Raw genomic sequence first — 14,063 nt, forward strand, 5'->3', positions numbered from 1 at the left:
TCTGTATATAACCTCACCACAGCACATTCTTCATCAATCTGAAGAACCATTTCACAATGCAAAGAACCCTTCAATCATGCTTTGCGAGTTTGTGGTTCTATACAGAGCCGTTTTCTTTACTAAAGTACCCTTAAATGACCAGTGTGAAGCTTGCTATCATAACAGAACCCTTTTTGTGGTGCGATATAGAACCATTTTCAAAAAAAGTTCTATACAGATCCATCAACACATCCTCCATCAATCTGAAGAACGATTCCATGATACAAGGAACCCTTTAATCATACAAAGGTTTTTTTTATTGTTCATGATGCAATAGAGAACCATTTTCTTTACTAAAGGACCCTTACCTAATACTGGACAAAATCTGCTGGAAAAAACTCATGGTGCCATGTGATATCTATAACTATGCATGGTTATGTCAATGTTCTACAATCAGATTTAACTAATTAATTACTTAATTACTAAATTAAGTTTAGATCAGATTTTCTATGACAAGCAGGAGCAAAACTTTCAATGCAGACTATGTTTTATTTATCATTTATTCATGACATGTTTATTTGGGTAACAATTAGGTCTACATGAAACAACCAACCTTTTAAGCATGGAGTAAATTAGTACAATATGTGCGTAACTATATAAGCATGAGCTCATACACTTGGCAGAACACGTTTCTATGCAATAAAACAACAAATCAATGATATTTAAGGTTTATATAAGAAAAATGCTTCACTAAATGAATGGAACATCTAAAAACATTGACGTTTCAATGCATTATGGTTTCCTTGAGGCATTTTCCTTCATTTGCTCCCCATAAAGTTAAGTTTTTACTTTCTCCCAGGGAACAGTGCGGGCTTTCACAGTTGGGGTGTACCACCTGAGAAGAACGAAAGTGCGGACAGCCTCTTTAGAAAATAGGAAGCGAGCTTGGACTCCAGGACCAATACTCATATTCGACTGATACTGATAGATGAGATACTCTTTAGTGTCGTCGTCTTCTTCAACCTTCTCAAAGTTGGAGACCCACTGATAGTGCTGATATTTATGGTCAAGATCTCGTTCACTTGCATAGAATCCCACCCATGAGTTGTAGAACTCCTGTTTCCAATCGGTGAAGGAGTTCTTGATGTAGAGGCGAGCGCAGGCGTAGCCGTCTTTGGTGTAGAGTTGTAGACTTGCATTGTAGCCATTAATTTCAGTAGGAATGACCCTGTTTGTGGCGTCAAACTGTGGCCCTCTCCAGTAGACAGTGTAACGAAGCCCAAAGAAACCGTGTTCACTTCCGAACTTGTACGTAACAAGACGTGGATGAAGTCCATGTTTCAGTGCCACAAAAGTGTCTGCAGATCCGGATGTTTGCCCTTTAAGAGATTCGAAAGTCTCAAGCATGCTGGAGGTGTCACTGCTGAAAAGGACAATAGTTGGACCCTGTTCTATGATGTTGTTGGGAATCCCACTCCACATGAGCCTGGCGTAGCCATCTGGTGTTGACTTCACCTCTATCTTCACTGGGATGTGGCCTTCGCAAGCCGTCTTAGGATTGGATTCCTCATATTGGGCTGGCTCGTCTGTTGAGCAGAGCCATGTTTGCTTATGGATGTAAAATCTGGCCTCTAGGTCATATCCTGCCAGACTCAGAAGCCACCTCACATCTTGTTGCTCAAAAATGCTCTTGAGGTGTTTTTCGATGTTTTGCAGGTGGGTCACGATTTCACCTTTGGTGAGTGCGAGTCTAGGATCATCTGACTGTGTTATATTAGGGACCCAACTGTCTGATAGAAGAGTTAGTAATATGTTTACTGGCTTTTTCAAGGCTTGCACTTGCCTTAAGAGCTTAGAACTGATCTCATGGGTTTTATTTTGGTTGTAATCGCATCCTTGTATGCTCGTAACGTACACTTTGTCTGCTATCATTGGTCTGGTCTTTTGTACTCTAAGAATAATCAGGTCAAGGTCTCTGTTGGGATTATCAAGGGAATTGTAGTAGTCTTGGGTCACGTATGGAGGCAGCTGGGTTCGGACTGCCTCCGAACTGAGGCTGCCCAAAGAGTAGTACTCCCTGTCCAGTGGGTCATTCAAGTGTGGAAGACCAAATTCCTCGGTACATAGGGGATTTTCATAGTGCTGGAAGCCGTAGTCCTGCCGCAGAGGATCAAAATGAAGCAGCAAGGCTTCTGCTTGATCAATCGTGACATGGCTGGCCAACCAGTGCAGCAGCAGAAGACCATGGCGAGGGTACTCATGTCCAAATTCAATGCCTTTCAGATCCTTGATGTCATGTAAGGTCTCAATGTCAGCAACACTGGCACCAATGAAAAGGAGAGCGAAGCAGCAGAGGAGCGTCCTCAACTCCATCATGACTGTAGAACACAATGACACAAGGTTTTGTGTAGTTAATGTGTACCCAAGGAAACACACGCCAATTGTGTTTAATCCCATTATTACATTAGTTCCCAACATTCCAATAACTATTGAATCCTGCCATGAATATGTAGCACCATCACGAAACAATGGTTTGTTTAGACTCAGAAAATGAATGTGCTGATCTCTGTTCTTACCTGAGAATGTAGAAGCAGTTTATCAAACCTTGGTCAGTCTCCTTCGTCCCTCACACATCTGTACTGACTTTATGCTGTTACCTAACTGGATCCTCTTCGCAGAATGTTCGTAAATGTTTAACTACGTCCAGCTTCTTTGTTTACTCTCACCTTAGCCCAGATGTTCTTCAGACAGAAATCTAGTGAACTCCACGGTCAGGGATTTCAAATAGAGCAAAAACGTGGACTGGCTTGAGCTTCTGGAATGAGAAGGACTGGATTCTGAAATTCTGTGGGGTAGGGGGTAGGCAGGGTTTGGCTGGCAAGCCCTAGAGGCCATATTGTATAGATTATCTCTAATGGCAAAAAAGACATGTTTCTCAATAGACTTCCTTTAACAGAGATCTAGTAAACAAACTGCTTTTTTTTCTTGCCAGTTCAAACATGAATGGACTTCAATCACTGTACAAACTCTATTTCAAAAAAGTTTGGGACAGAGTGTAAAAAGCAAATAAAAACAAAAAGCAGTGATTCATAATCTACTTTGAAGTAATGCTTTACCGTATCAGTATCATTGTTTTTATTTTATAAATATATTATGACTGTCCTAAGTAAAACGAGTGTCTCAAACAGTAACTTTACAGGAGAGGGCAAAACTTTCTTTACTTTCAATGTAAATTAGTGTAAAGATATTTCATTCAACGCAATTTTGGAGCATTTCTATGTCCAATCATGAAATTTTCACATAAGGGACAGCTGAGCCACCATTTGAGGAACCTTTTCATAGGCATCCTTAATGTATCGTATGATGTATCACGTTGTGGCATCAGTACATGCCTCAGTTCTTGATTTAGTCCTAAAGACCGTTCAAAAAGGTCCTAATGCTAGATTTAGTTTAATTTAGTCTTTCGTAACCCTCCATATGCATGGTTTTTTGTTCCACTCTTTGTTGAAGGGCGGGGATTAGTGTTCTTATGGGGGGTTGTTGACAGGAATTTTACTGAGCCTGGTGGCTCAAAGGAGTTTTAAGGCTAGGCCCCTGAGAACATAGCTCCCTGGGAACGTAGGACCCTAGCGAAGCAGGATTCTGGGAAGGTAGGTATGCTTCCTACTAAAGTTAAACCTGTCTAGTACAGATTACTCTCAGATGACGTGTTTCAGAAAATAATCAGGCAGTTAACAGTAATGAGCCCATTTCTGATTTTGTTTGCAGACTGTTAGAGGTACATTTGCTACTTTGCGGTAAGTCACAGTACAGTAGAGGGCGGTATAATAGAGCGCAAACCCAAACATTTATTTCCAAAAAGTTTCTGTTTCTAATTCTGGGAATGACCCTGTTAGCAGTGTCAAACTGTGGCCCTCTCCAGATCACAGGGCTATGAATGCCAATCAAACTCTGATGATATACGTGATTTTAGTGGCACGTGAGGGTCTGTGGATCCTGATATCTTGCCTGGAACAGATTCATGAGCTAGAGGACTGATAGGTGTGTCGCTTCTATAAAGAACGAGCTATTTAAACTTTTTTTTCTCTCATTTTTGGCTGAAATGTTTAGTTGCCTGAATTTTCGGTGCCTCCACAGTTTTCATTTTTACAGTGTAATGGGCCAGTTTTTCTACTTGTGGTTGAGGTGTGAGTCAGTTCTAGCAGTGGTGGTATAAAGGTGACTAGGTTCTGGAAACCACATCTAACCCTCCCCTGTGCTTTTCATTTAGTGTAGTATATGGGCCTTATCAAATTTGCTACAGCACTGGAGTCTGAAACAATTCCAGTGCCAAGCCGTTCCAAATCCAGACCTTAGCTTCTGGTCAACTTTTAATCCAGTTGTGTTTCATTTTTGGTTCTAATCTGGTTTTTATGTGGTCTGTGTATGGCAACAAGAAGTGGACCAACAAAGTGCCATCCTCATGTGGTAAATGGGCCTAAGTAAAAAAGGCAGATGTGGGCCTGACCAGAATGCTAACAGGGAGTGGTTTGATGTGAAATGGTTCATTGTAGAGAAACGTACTGACTTAGACCTCTTTACAGTGGTAGTGATAGGAACCGGAAGTCACGACATCTACGACACAGATATAGTCGTCTTATTTACTATCCAAAACAACCTTGTCTTTTGAGGCCGAACTCGGACCAGACTGGTAATGTTGGGTTCTGTTTGGGCAAAATCAGACCGACTTGTTGATCCCTTGATGAATTAGGTATTTTAAGCTGGATAGTCATTAACAGTATTACAGAGTTAACAGCCCTCAGTGACCTGTAAGAACTAATTTACTGCCAGTTAAAAAAACCTCGCTAATTGATTTACTTCATGAAAAAGATGTAGCAAGACAAAACAGTTTCAAGTCTCTGGACATGCACTCTCGTCTCTCAACTCTTATACAACTGTATATCAGGTGAAATGGCCTCAGACAAAAAGGCCTCAGGCTAAGCAGCCTCCAACACCAAGACCTGGGGTGATAAACTGAGTGGCCTCTGAAGTTCTTTTCTTTCTTATCAGTTTGATTCCAGTTTCAAATTAAAGATAACATTCACATTTACTACAACAACAACTTTTACTGGAATGTGTTCTGTAGTAGTTTGGCCATTTTCTGCATAGTTACTCAGATAAAAGAAGTTTGCTACTAACTTTACCTATTTTGATCATCCTTTCTCTTTGTCTTCTCAGCTTTATCCATCTCTCCACTTCGTTTTGCATAGTTGTTAAACACAAACCGTGATGCTGTAGCCAGGAGGCCACCGAACATCTCCAATCCGATGCAATTTAATGTGTTTGTTATGCACAGGCTTTAAAATGTCACTCTAGGCCAACCATCTGATTGACCGTAGGGCAGAGTGGCAGAGGGGCAGGTGAGGGGGTTTGTTGACATCTGAATGTTGCTCTATTCATTTGGTTTTATTTATCTTGGCATCTGGCCTGACCAACTGACAGGCCAGACTGCCGGGAAATCTCCAAGTACTCCTAGACTGGGCCTGGTGTTAATTTGTAAAAATACGTTTTCTTTCAGGCCTATTTTGTCTCGTCTAATCTTATCTAAAGAAAACTGTTGTGAAACCATATCTGAGGCATCAGACAACAAATTTATATCTATCTCATGTAAAAGCTTTCAGAGAGGCAGCTTTCAGAAGTAAATGCTTCTGATGCCTGGTTCCAATCACCACCACTGGACTGAGCTAGTTTTTCTACAAAGTTAATTGAATTATTTCATTTAAATTCCTTTGCTTAACTCGGTATCAAATTTACATGATCTCACAATTAAACATTTTTTTGAGCTTAATCCATAGACATTTTCACACCACTTATTTTGTAGTGCATATAGTCTGATTTAAAGGTGCGGTGTGGAAGATTTAGTGGAATCTAGTGGTGAGGTTGCAGATTGCCATAAAGTAAATACCCTCCTTCACCCCTTCCTTTCAAGGCGTGTAGCAGAACCTACGGTGGCCGTCATGTTTTGGTTTCTTTGGCAGTGAGGATTTACCTTCTCTTGTTTTTTTTTTTTTTTTGCACTAAAAAATAAGTATGGTCCTCCTTCTGTCAAAATTTGGGTTCTTTAAATTGTTAACCAGCACTGGCAGCTTCATTCTGCATCTTCCAGTCATTGCTGGACCAAATTAAAGCCGCTGCTCCAGTACTAAAAATGCAAAAGGCGCCCTGTAGAGTCAGTGTTCAGTTTGTCCGCTCTGGGCTACTGTGGAAAGATGGCAGCACATCTATTGGAGCAGGAGCCACTCGCTGTGTAGATGTGAAGGGCTCATTCTAAGCTAACAGAAACAGGATTCATAGTTACAGGTGATCATACGGCAATGGAAGCAATGTTTTGTTTACCATGTTCTATTTCTGCTAATAGAGCCCCCTAAATATTACATACTGCATGTTTAATAAATGCTGCAGTGAACCGGTCCTTACTGTAGTGTTCATTAAAACCTGTTTAATCTCATGTACTTGTGATTAAAGCAGAATTGTAGCTTCGATAAAATGAAGCAACATTTTTCATTTATTTAAAACTGTCTTTTTTTTTTACAGTGCAGAAATAAATCGCATTAATTACATGTAAATTTTAATTTAAATATTCAGTCATATAAATACAACCACTGGGAAAAAAATCTATTTCATATCATAATGCTAGCTAGTAATAATGGTAGGAATGATGCAAACATCTCTTAACCTGTTGAAAAACACAAAAGCTGGATCTGTCGGAAGAAAACCTCATATCTCCATTTTTGACGTTTTTCAGTTTTTGATCGTAGTTGTTGTCCTTTACATTGTGTGTAAATTTCATGATGAATGGATTAAGGAAAATGACCTAAAATTACTTGGAAAACATTCCGGTTCCATTGACTCACATTAAAAGTAAAGTAGGTTTTTTCCTTCTCCTGTAAAGTTACCATTTTAGAGATTTGTTCCAACAACAGTGATAAACTCGACTGCAACATTTCCAGTCAAACAAATCAGTTTTCACATCCAGTACATGATTATATCCTCTCATCCCTTCATTGTTTTCATGAGACTTTCACATTTGATACACGAACAAATGTACTTTTATGAAATGAGAGAGATATATTGGCTTTGTTATAATCTAAACCTTCAGAGAAGGCCTAATGATTTCTTTGAAGGAAAAAAAAATGTATTCAAAAAGTTCAGTTTTATTTGATGTCATGCTGCTTGTTGTAGTTAGACTCTGCTAGTATTGTAGTAAATTCTTTTGTTTTTGTTTTATTTAAGTAAAAGTAAAGAAAAACATGGCACAAAATGCTTGTGTTTTAATTTATTTAAGAAAAAAACAATTTCCAGGAGGGTTGAGATGAAAAACACTTTCCTAAACAGGGTCCACAGTTAAACCTGGTGCTTCATCTTAATCACACCATGAACTCAACATCACATTACAGCAGTTACTGCACCTAAAACCATGTATTAAGAAAACAAAGAGGGCGGTAGTGAAATATCTATTAATTTTATAATTACACGAACTAGTTAACTGAAACACAGAACACTGTTATGGTTAAAATAGCAAAACATGTCAAATTGATTCAAATGGATATTTGTGGAATAACATGCTAAATAATGAAAGTCCTGTGAGATGGACTGTGGATAAAAGAATGAGAAGTGAATTAGCAAAAATTGATCAAATCAGAGGGAATAATGGGAAGCCCTGCATTTAAGAGACTGGCTGTACAAAGTACCACCCGCTTTCCCAGCATACACTTCAAATTACAGCTAACTAAATGATGCCATCTGAATTTTAAATGATTTGACAAGAAGCTTGAACTCTGTCTCCCAAAGTGCACCTGATTTTTTTTTTTTTTTTTTTTTTTTTTTACAGCAATCTGCTGTATTTGAGGAATACAGCTGTCACTGTAAATTTACAGCAGTTATTTACAGTGTACCTGCAGTTCGGCAACATTTCATCTCGGACAGAAAACTGAAGATTATTTGCTGACATTTATTTTCTACGTTATTACTAGTATTTCTAATTCAGCGTCATTTTTACATTTACTTTGAACAACACTGGTTGTTCACTTTGGTGGTAACTTTGGCCTTGTGTCGTTTCTTACCACGGTCACCCTGGCCCGACGGCGGAAGCTCTCCACAAAGGCAAATCGGACATATCTGACTGGAATCGGAATGTTCCGAGGTATGAAGACCTGGGAGAACGTGGTGCTCTGCCCAGGCCGGCGGGGCGCATTCAGCTGGATTTGTAGGTTATAGTATTGTTGACCGTCTATGTACAGCAGCCCCTGTAGATCAATGCGGAGATTCCTTGAGATGATCAGGTTGGATCTGGCCTGGTTGCCCAAGCATCGATTATCCCAGAGGGCAATTAAGTTTGTTATGTCATTTCTAATTTGGCTGCCATCTGTCAATGCTCTAGGATTTGATTCAGCATAGAAAGTGGTTTCTACATGATTCCCCTTGTCTGTCCGGGTACAGAACACTACTGCGTTGCCTTTAGCTTGCCTTTTCTTACGTTGAGTGGAGTAGTAAGTACATTCACCAGGTTTAATAACCCCACAGTAATCCCACTTTTTTGCTGTTATCCAGCACCAGTTATATTTATAGCCATGGGTGCCACAAGAGTGGTCTGACCGGCAGGGAATGTTTTTGTATGTAACATCAGGTGTTGGGGAACAATAGTCCCAGCCTTTGTCAATGTGACACCAGTAGTACTTATAAGATTCATCATATGAACAATCATCAGTGCACATGCGCCGGTATGTTGAACTTATATATAGGAATGTCTTGGGTTCCACTGGTCCACAATAACCCCAGCCTCCAAACCAGCCCTTCCTTTTGCACCAGTAGTAACTTTCATCATATTTTCCACAGGGATGATCATCGCGACAAGCATCGCCCTTGTAATCTCTCATCTCTATTGGAGAGCAGTAATCCCAGCCCTTTCTGGTGTAGCTTTTTCCATGCGTTTTGCAGGTGTCATAACAAAGCTTCCCGTAGGTGGAGGTGTAGTAATTTTTTATGACCTCATCTGCAGAGCAACCTAGGCAGCTGAGAATGATGAGGCACACTGAGAGGGAGAAGATTTTACTGGACAGCCAAAGGAACCTTGCATAAGGGGAGAAAGAAAGTAACATAGAACACATTGTGAGGTTTAGATGTGAAAAGAATTACAGCTACTCTCATTACATTTTCCCCTTTAACTGTACTTTGTTCAGTACAATTAGATTACTTTGAGTACTTAGGACTAATAAATGTTTCTGGAACTTCATAACTGTGGAAGGATGTTGAGAAGCGAAGAGTGGAATAGCGTTTTAATAACCAAATCATTTTTACCGTTACAGTTTGCTGGACTGCCCTGCAGGCAGATGGGGGTTGGTGTTACTGGCTGACTGACTGATGACCATTGTTGAAACATGCATATGCAAACATCACCCAAAAGAAGCAGCAGGTGGCGTTATACACTATGAAATGTCACCCTTACGCTCTTCCAACACTAACAATATGTGTGACGGTCTGCAGAAGAAACAGTTCACATCACGAACTTTTACATTTTTGGACTTTTTAGGATTCTTACTCTCACAAGCATTACTGCTTGAATTTTTAGGCTGCCTCATTTAGAAACCAACTAATGAAAGTCATGTTTACAGATTCAACTACTTTCCATCATGGTTCACTTTCAGTTTTTGAACATCCATCCATCCATCCATCCATTATCTTCCGCTTGTCCGGGGTTCGGGTCGCGGGGGCAGCATCCTAAGCAATGAAGCCCAGACCTCCCTTTCCCCAGCCACTTCCACCAGCTCTCCAAGGGGGATTCCGAGGCGCTCCCAGGCCAGCTGGGCGATATAGTCGCGCCAGCGTGTCCTGGGTCTTCCCCGGGGTCTCCTCCCAGGTGGACTCGCCTGTGACACCTCCCGAGGGAGGCGTCCAGGAGGCATCCTAACCAGATGCCCGAACCACCTCAGCTGGCTCCTCTCGACGTGAAGAAGCAGCGGCTCTACTCCGAGTCCCCTCCCGGATGACTGAACTTCTCACCCTATCTCTAAGGGAGAGTCCAGACACCCTGCGGAGGAAACTCATTTCGGCCGCTTGTATTCGCGATCTTATTCTTTCGGTCATTACCCAAAGCTCATGACCATAGGTGAGGGTGGGAACGTAGATCGACCGGTAAATCGAGAGCCTTGCCTTATGGCTCAGCTCTTTCTTTACCACAACAGACCGGTAAAGAGCCCGCATCACTGCTGACCCAGCACCAATCCGCCTGTCAATCTCCCGCTCCCTTGTACCATCACTCGTGAACAAGACCCCGAGATACTTGAACTACTCCACTTGAGGCAAGAGCCTATCCCCGACCCAGAGAGGGCTCTCCACCCTTTTCCGCCTGAGAACCATGGTCTCGGATTTAGAGGTACTGATTCTCATCCCAGCCGCTTCACACTCGGCTGCAAACCGATCCAGCGAAAGCTGAAGGTCGCGGCCTGATGTCCCCAATAGGACCACATCATCTGCAAACAGCAGTGATGTGACCCTGAGGTCACCAAACCGGACACCCTCCATCCTTTGACTGCGCCTAGAAATTCTATCCATAAAAATTATGAATAGAATCGGTGACAAAGGGCAGCCCTGACGGAGTCCAACTCTCACTGGGAACGAGTCTGACTTACTGCCGGCTATGCGAACCAAACTCCAGCTTTGTTTGTACAGGGCCTGAATGGCTCGTAGCAAAGAGCCATGTACCCCGTACTTCCCGAAGCACCTCCCACAGAATTCCCCGGGGAACACAGTCGAATGCCTTCTCCAGATCCACAAAGCACATGTGGACTGGTTTGTGCAAACTCCCATGAACCCTCCAGAATCCTGGAGAGGGTGAAGAGTGGGTCCAGGTTCCACGACCAGGCGGAACCCGCACTGTTCCTCCTGGATCCGAGGTTCGACTATAAGCCGGACTCTCTTCTCCAGTACCCCTGCATAGACCTTGCCAGGGAGGCTGAGGAGTGTGATTCCCCTGTAGTTGGAACACACCCTCCGGTCCCCTTTTTTAAAAAGAGGCACCATCACCCCAGTCTGCCAATCCAGTGGCACCGCCCCCGATGTCCACGCAATGTTGAAAAGGCGTGTCAGCCAAGACAGCCCCCACAACATCCAGAGCCTTGAGGAACTCAGGGTGGATCTCATCCACCCCTGGAGCCTTGCCACCAAGGAGCTTCTTAACTACCTTAGCGACTTCGGCCTCAGTAATGGACAAGCCTATTCCCATGTCCCCAGACTCAGCCTCCTCACTGGAGAACGTGTCAGTGGGATTGAGAAGGTCCTCAAAGTATTCCTTCCACCGCCCAATGACGTCTTCAGTCGAAGTCAGCAGCACCCCATCTCCACTATATACAGTGCTAGTGGCACACTGCTTTCCCCTTCTGAGTCGCCTGACGGTTTGCCAGAATCTTTCGGAGCCGACTTAAAGTCACTTTCCAAGGCCTCACCAAACTCCTCCCATACACAGGTTTTTGGACTTGGCAACAACTGAAGCGCAGATCGCTTGGCCCTGTCGATACCTGCCAGCTGCCTCTGGTGTCCCACAGGCCAACCATGCCCCGGTAGGACTCCTTCTTCAGCTTGACGGCATCTCTCACCTGGGGTGTCCACCACCGGGTTCGAGGATTACCGCACCCGACAGGCACCAACTACCTTACGGCACAGCTACAGTCAGCCGCTTCAGCAATGGAGGAACGGAACATGGCCCATTCTGAGTCCATGTCCCCCACCTCCCCCGATATCTCGGTCAAAGTTCTGACGGAGGTGTGAGTTGAAGATCAATCTGACAGGTTCTTCTGCTAGACGTTCTCACCAGCAAACCCTCACTATGCGTTTGGGCTTGCCTGGTCTGACCGGCATCTTCCCCCACCACCTGATCCAACTCACCACCAGGTGGTGATCAGTTGACAGCTCAGCTCCTCTCTTACCCGAGTGTCCAAAACACATGGCCGCAAGTCCGATGACACGACTACAAAGTCAATCATTGAACTGCGGCCTAGGGTGTCCTGGTGCCATGTGCACTTATGGACATCCTTGTGTTCAAACATGGTGTTCGTGATGGACAAACTGTGGTTTGCGCCAGAAGTCCAAAAACTGAACACCACTACTGGTTTCAGATCAGAGAAGCCATTCCTCCCAATCACACCCCTCAGGTCTCACTGTCATTGCCCACGTGAGCGTTGAAGTCCCCAGTAGGACAATAGAGTCTCCAGGAGGAGCACTTTCAAGCACCCTTCCCAAGGACCTCTAAGAGAAGGCTGGGTACTCTGAACTGCTGTTCGGTGCATAAGCACAGACAACAGTCAGGACCCGTTCCCCAACCCGAAGGCGTAGGGAAGCTACCCTCTCGTCCACCAGAGAAAACCCCAACATACAGGCACCGAGTCGAGGGGCTATGAGAGAGCCCACACCTGCCCGCCGCCTCTCACCATGGACAACTCCAGAAAAGAATAAAGTCCAGCCCCTCTCAAGGAGATTGGACCCAGAGCCCAAGCTGTGTGTTGAGGTGAGCCCGACTATATCTAGCCGGTATCTCTCAACCTCGCGCACCAACTCAGGCTCCTTCCCCGCCAGTGAGGTAACGTTCCAAGTTCCAAAAGCCAGTTTCAGCAACCGAGGATCAGAACGCCAAGGCCCACGCCTTCGGACACTGCCCGATCCACAACGCACCGAACCCCTACTACTGCCCCTCCCATTGGTGGTGGGTCGATGGGAGGGGGGACTCATGTAACTCCTTCGGGCTGGGCCCGGCCGGGCACCATGAATAAATGCCCGGCCACCAGACGCTCGCTGGCGAGCCCCTCCCCCAGGCCTGGCTCCAGGGTGGGGCCCCGGTAACCCTGTTCCGGGCAGGGTACACAAGTCCTGTTTTTGTGTCTTCATAGGGGTTATTATGGATCACACTTTGTCTGACCTGTCACCTAGGACCAGTTTGCCATGGGAGACCCTACCAGGAGCTTTTGCTCCAGACAACATAGCTCCTAAGATCATTCAAGCACGCAAACCCCTCCACCACGATAAGGTGGTGATCCAAGGAGAGGAGTTTTTGAACAGATGATGATAATAAAAATCACTTTACATTGTTGCTGCTGTCGGAAAAAAAAAAACTCAATCTCCATTTTTGCTGTTTCTCAGTTTTTGAGTCTGGTTCCATTTACTTGCATCAAAAGTAAAGTATGTTTTTAGTAAAGTAAAGTTACCAGTTTGGAGATGCAAAAGTAAAGTTAGTAAAGTTATCAGTTTGGTGATGTGAAAGTAAAGTTATTAAAGTAAAGTTACCAGTTTGCAAAGAGATGCAAAGTTTTGTCATGACAGCAGTGATTTTGTTATTTCAATTCATTCATGAATGTTGTTCATGTAAAACATTGGAAAGTTTTTTCAAATATCTGGAAGTATTTGTATAACACCTATAATAAATGTACCATTACCTGGCACAAGTAGTTACATACACAATTATAACCACAGTTTAAGTTGGGCGTACTTTAAAAAACAGTGAATATGGTTTTCTACTTAAAATCTGAATTTACTTACATTTTTCACCCCTCCCTGCAGCCTGTAGCACCCCCAGTCTGGTGGGCTCAATGTTTTTCAGACTCTAGACTGCAAAGGACTGAGGCATCACCAGGGATCTAACTCATGATGTTCTGATAATCAAGCAGCTACACTGTTGCGCCAATCTGAAGCTGTGAAATTACAGAAAGAGCAACATTTCAAAGATTTTTAATATGAAGCCATTTATCACACATTTTAGTGATCACACTCTTCTTTAACAGGGTGGAAGAAGCCCTCACCCCTGCCCACACCCCAAACCACCTGTTCCCTTAACTGTAGGGGACTGTTCTGAGATCAAAAAGGCTATGAAATACTCCAGATATACCGTCTATTCATGCGAAAGAGGATATTGGATGTGGGATCAACTTGGTTTTTTTCTAGGCTTTTTTCAACCACTTTAAATTTTATATTAAAGTGTGATTTACAAGTTGTACAATCTAGAATACTGTGGCAGGTATTAATTCTATTTGCCAAACAATTGAATTACTCTTTATTCAACC

General features: G+C 43.3%; 1 protein-coding gene across 1 annotated transcript; it reads right to left on the reverse strand.

Annotated features, from left to right (window-relative positions):
- Positions 1 to 508: 508 nt before the first annotated feature.
- Positions 509 to 2,752, reverse strand: LOC108441702. The gene is made up of 2 exons (XM_017721369.2): positions 2,556 to 2,752; positions 509 to 2,357 (listed from the first exon to the last, which is right to left on the reverse strand). Exon 2 carries the CDS (start codon positions 2,353 to 2,355, stop codon positions 817 to 819), a length of 1,539 nt encoding a protein of 512 aa, XP_017576858.1. The 5' UTR covers positions 2,356 to 2,357; positions 2,556 to 2,752; the 3' UTR covers positions 509 to 816.
- Positions 2,753 to 14,063: the final 11,311 nt, after the last annotated feature.

The sequence above is a fragment of the Pygocentrus nattereri genome, chromosome 22, assembly GCF_015220715.1.
Source record: "Pygocentrus nattereri isolate fPygNat1 chromosome 22, fPygNat1.pri, whole genome shotgun sequence".
Lineage (NCBI taxonomy): Eukaryota > Metazoa > Chordata > Actinopteri > Characiformes > Serrasalmidae > Pygocentrus > Pygocentrus nattereri.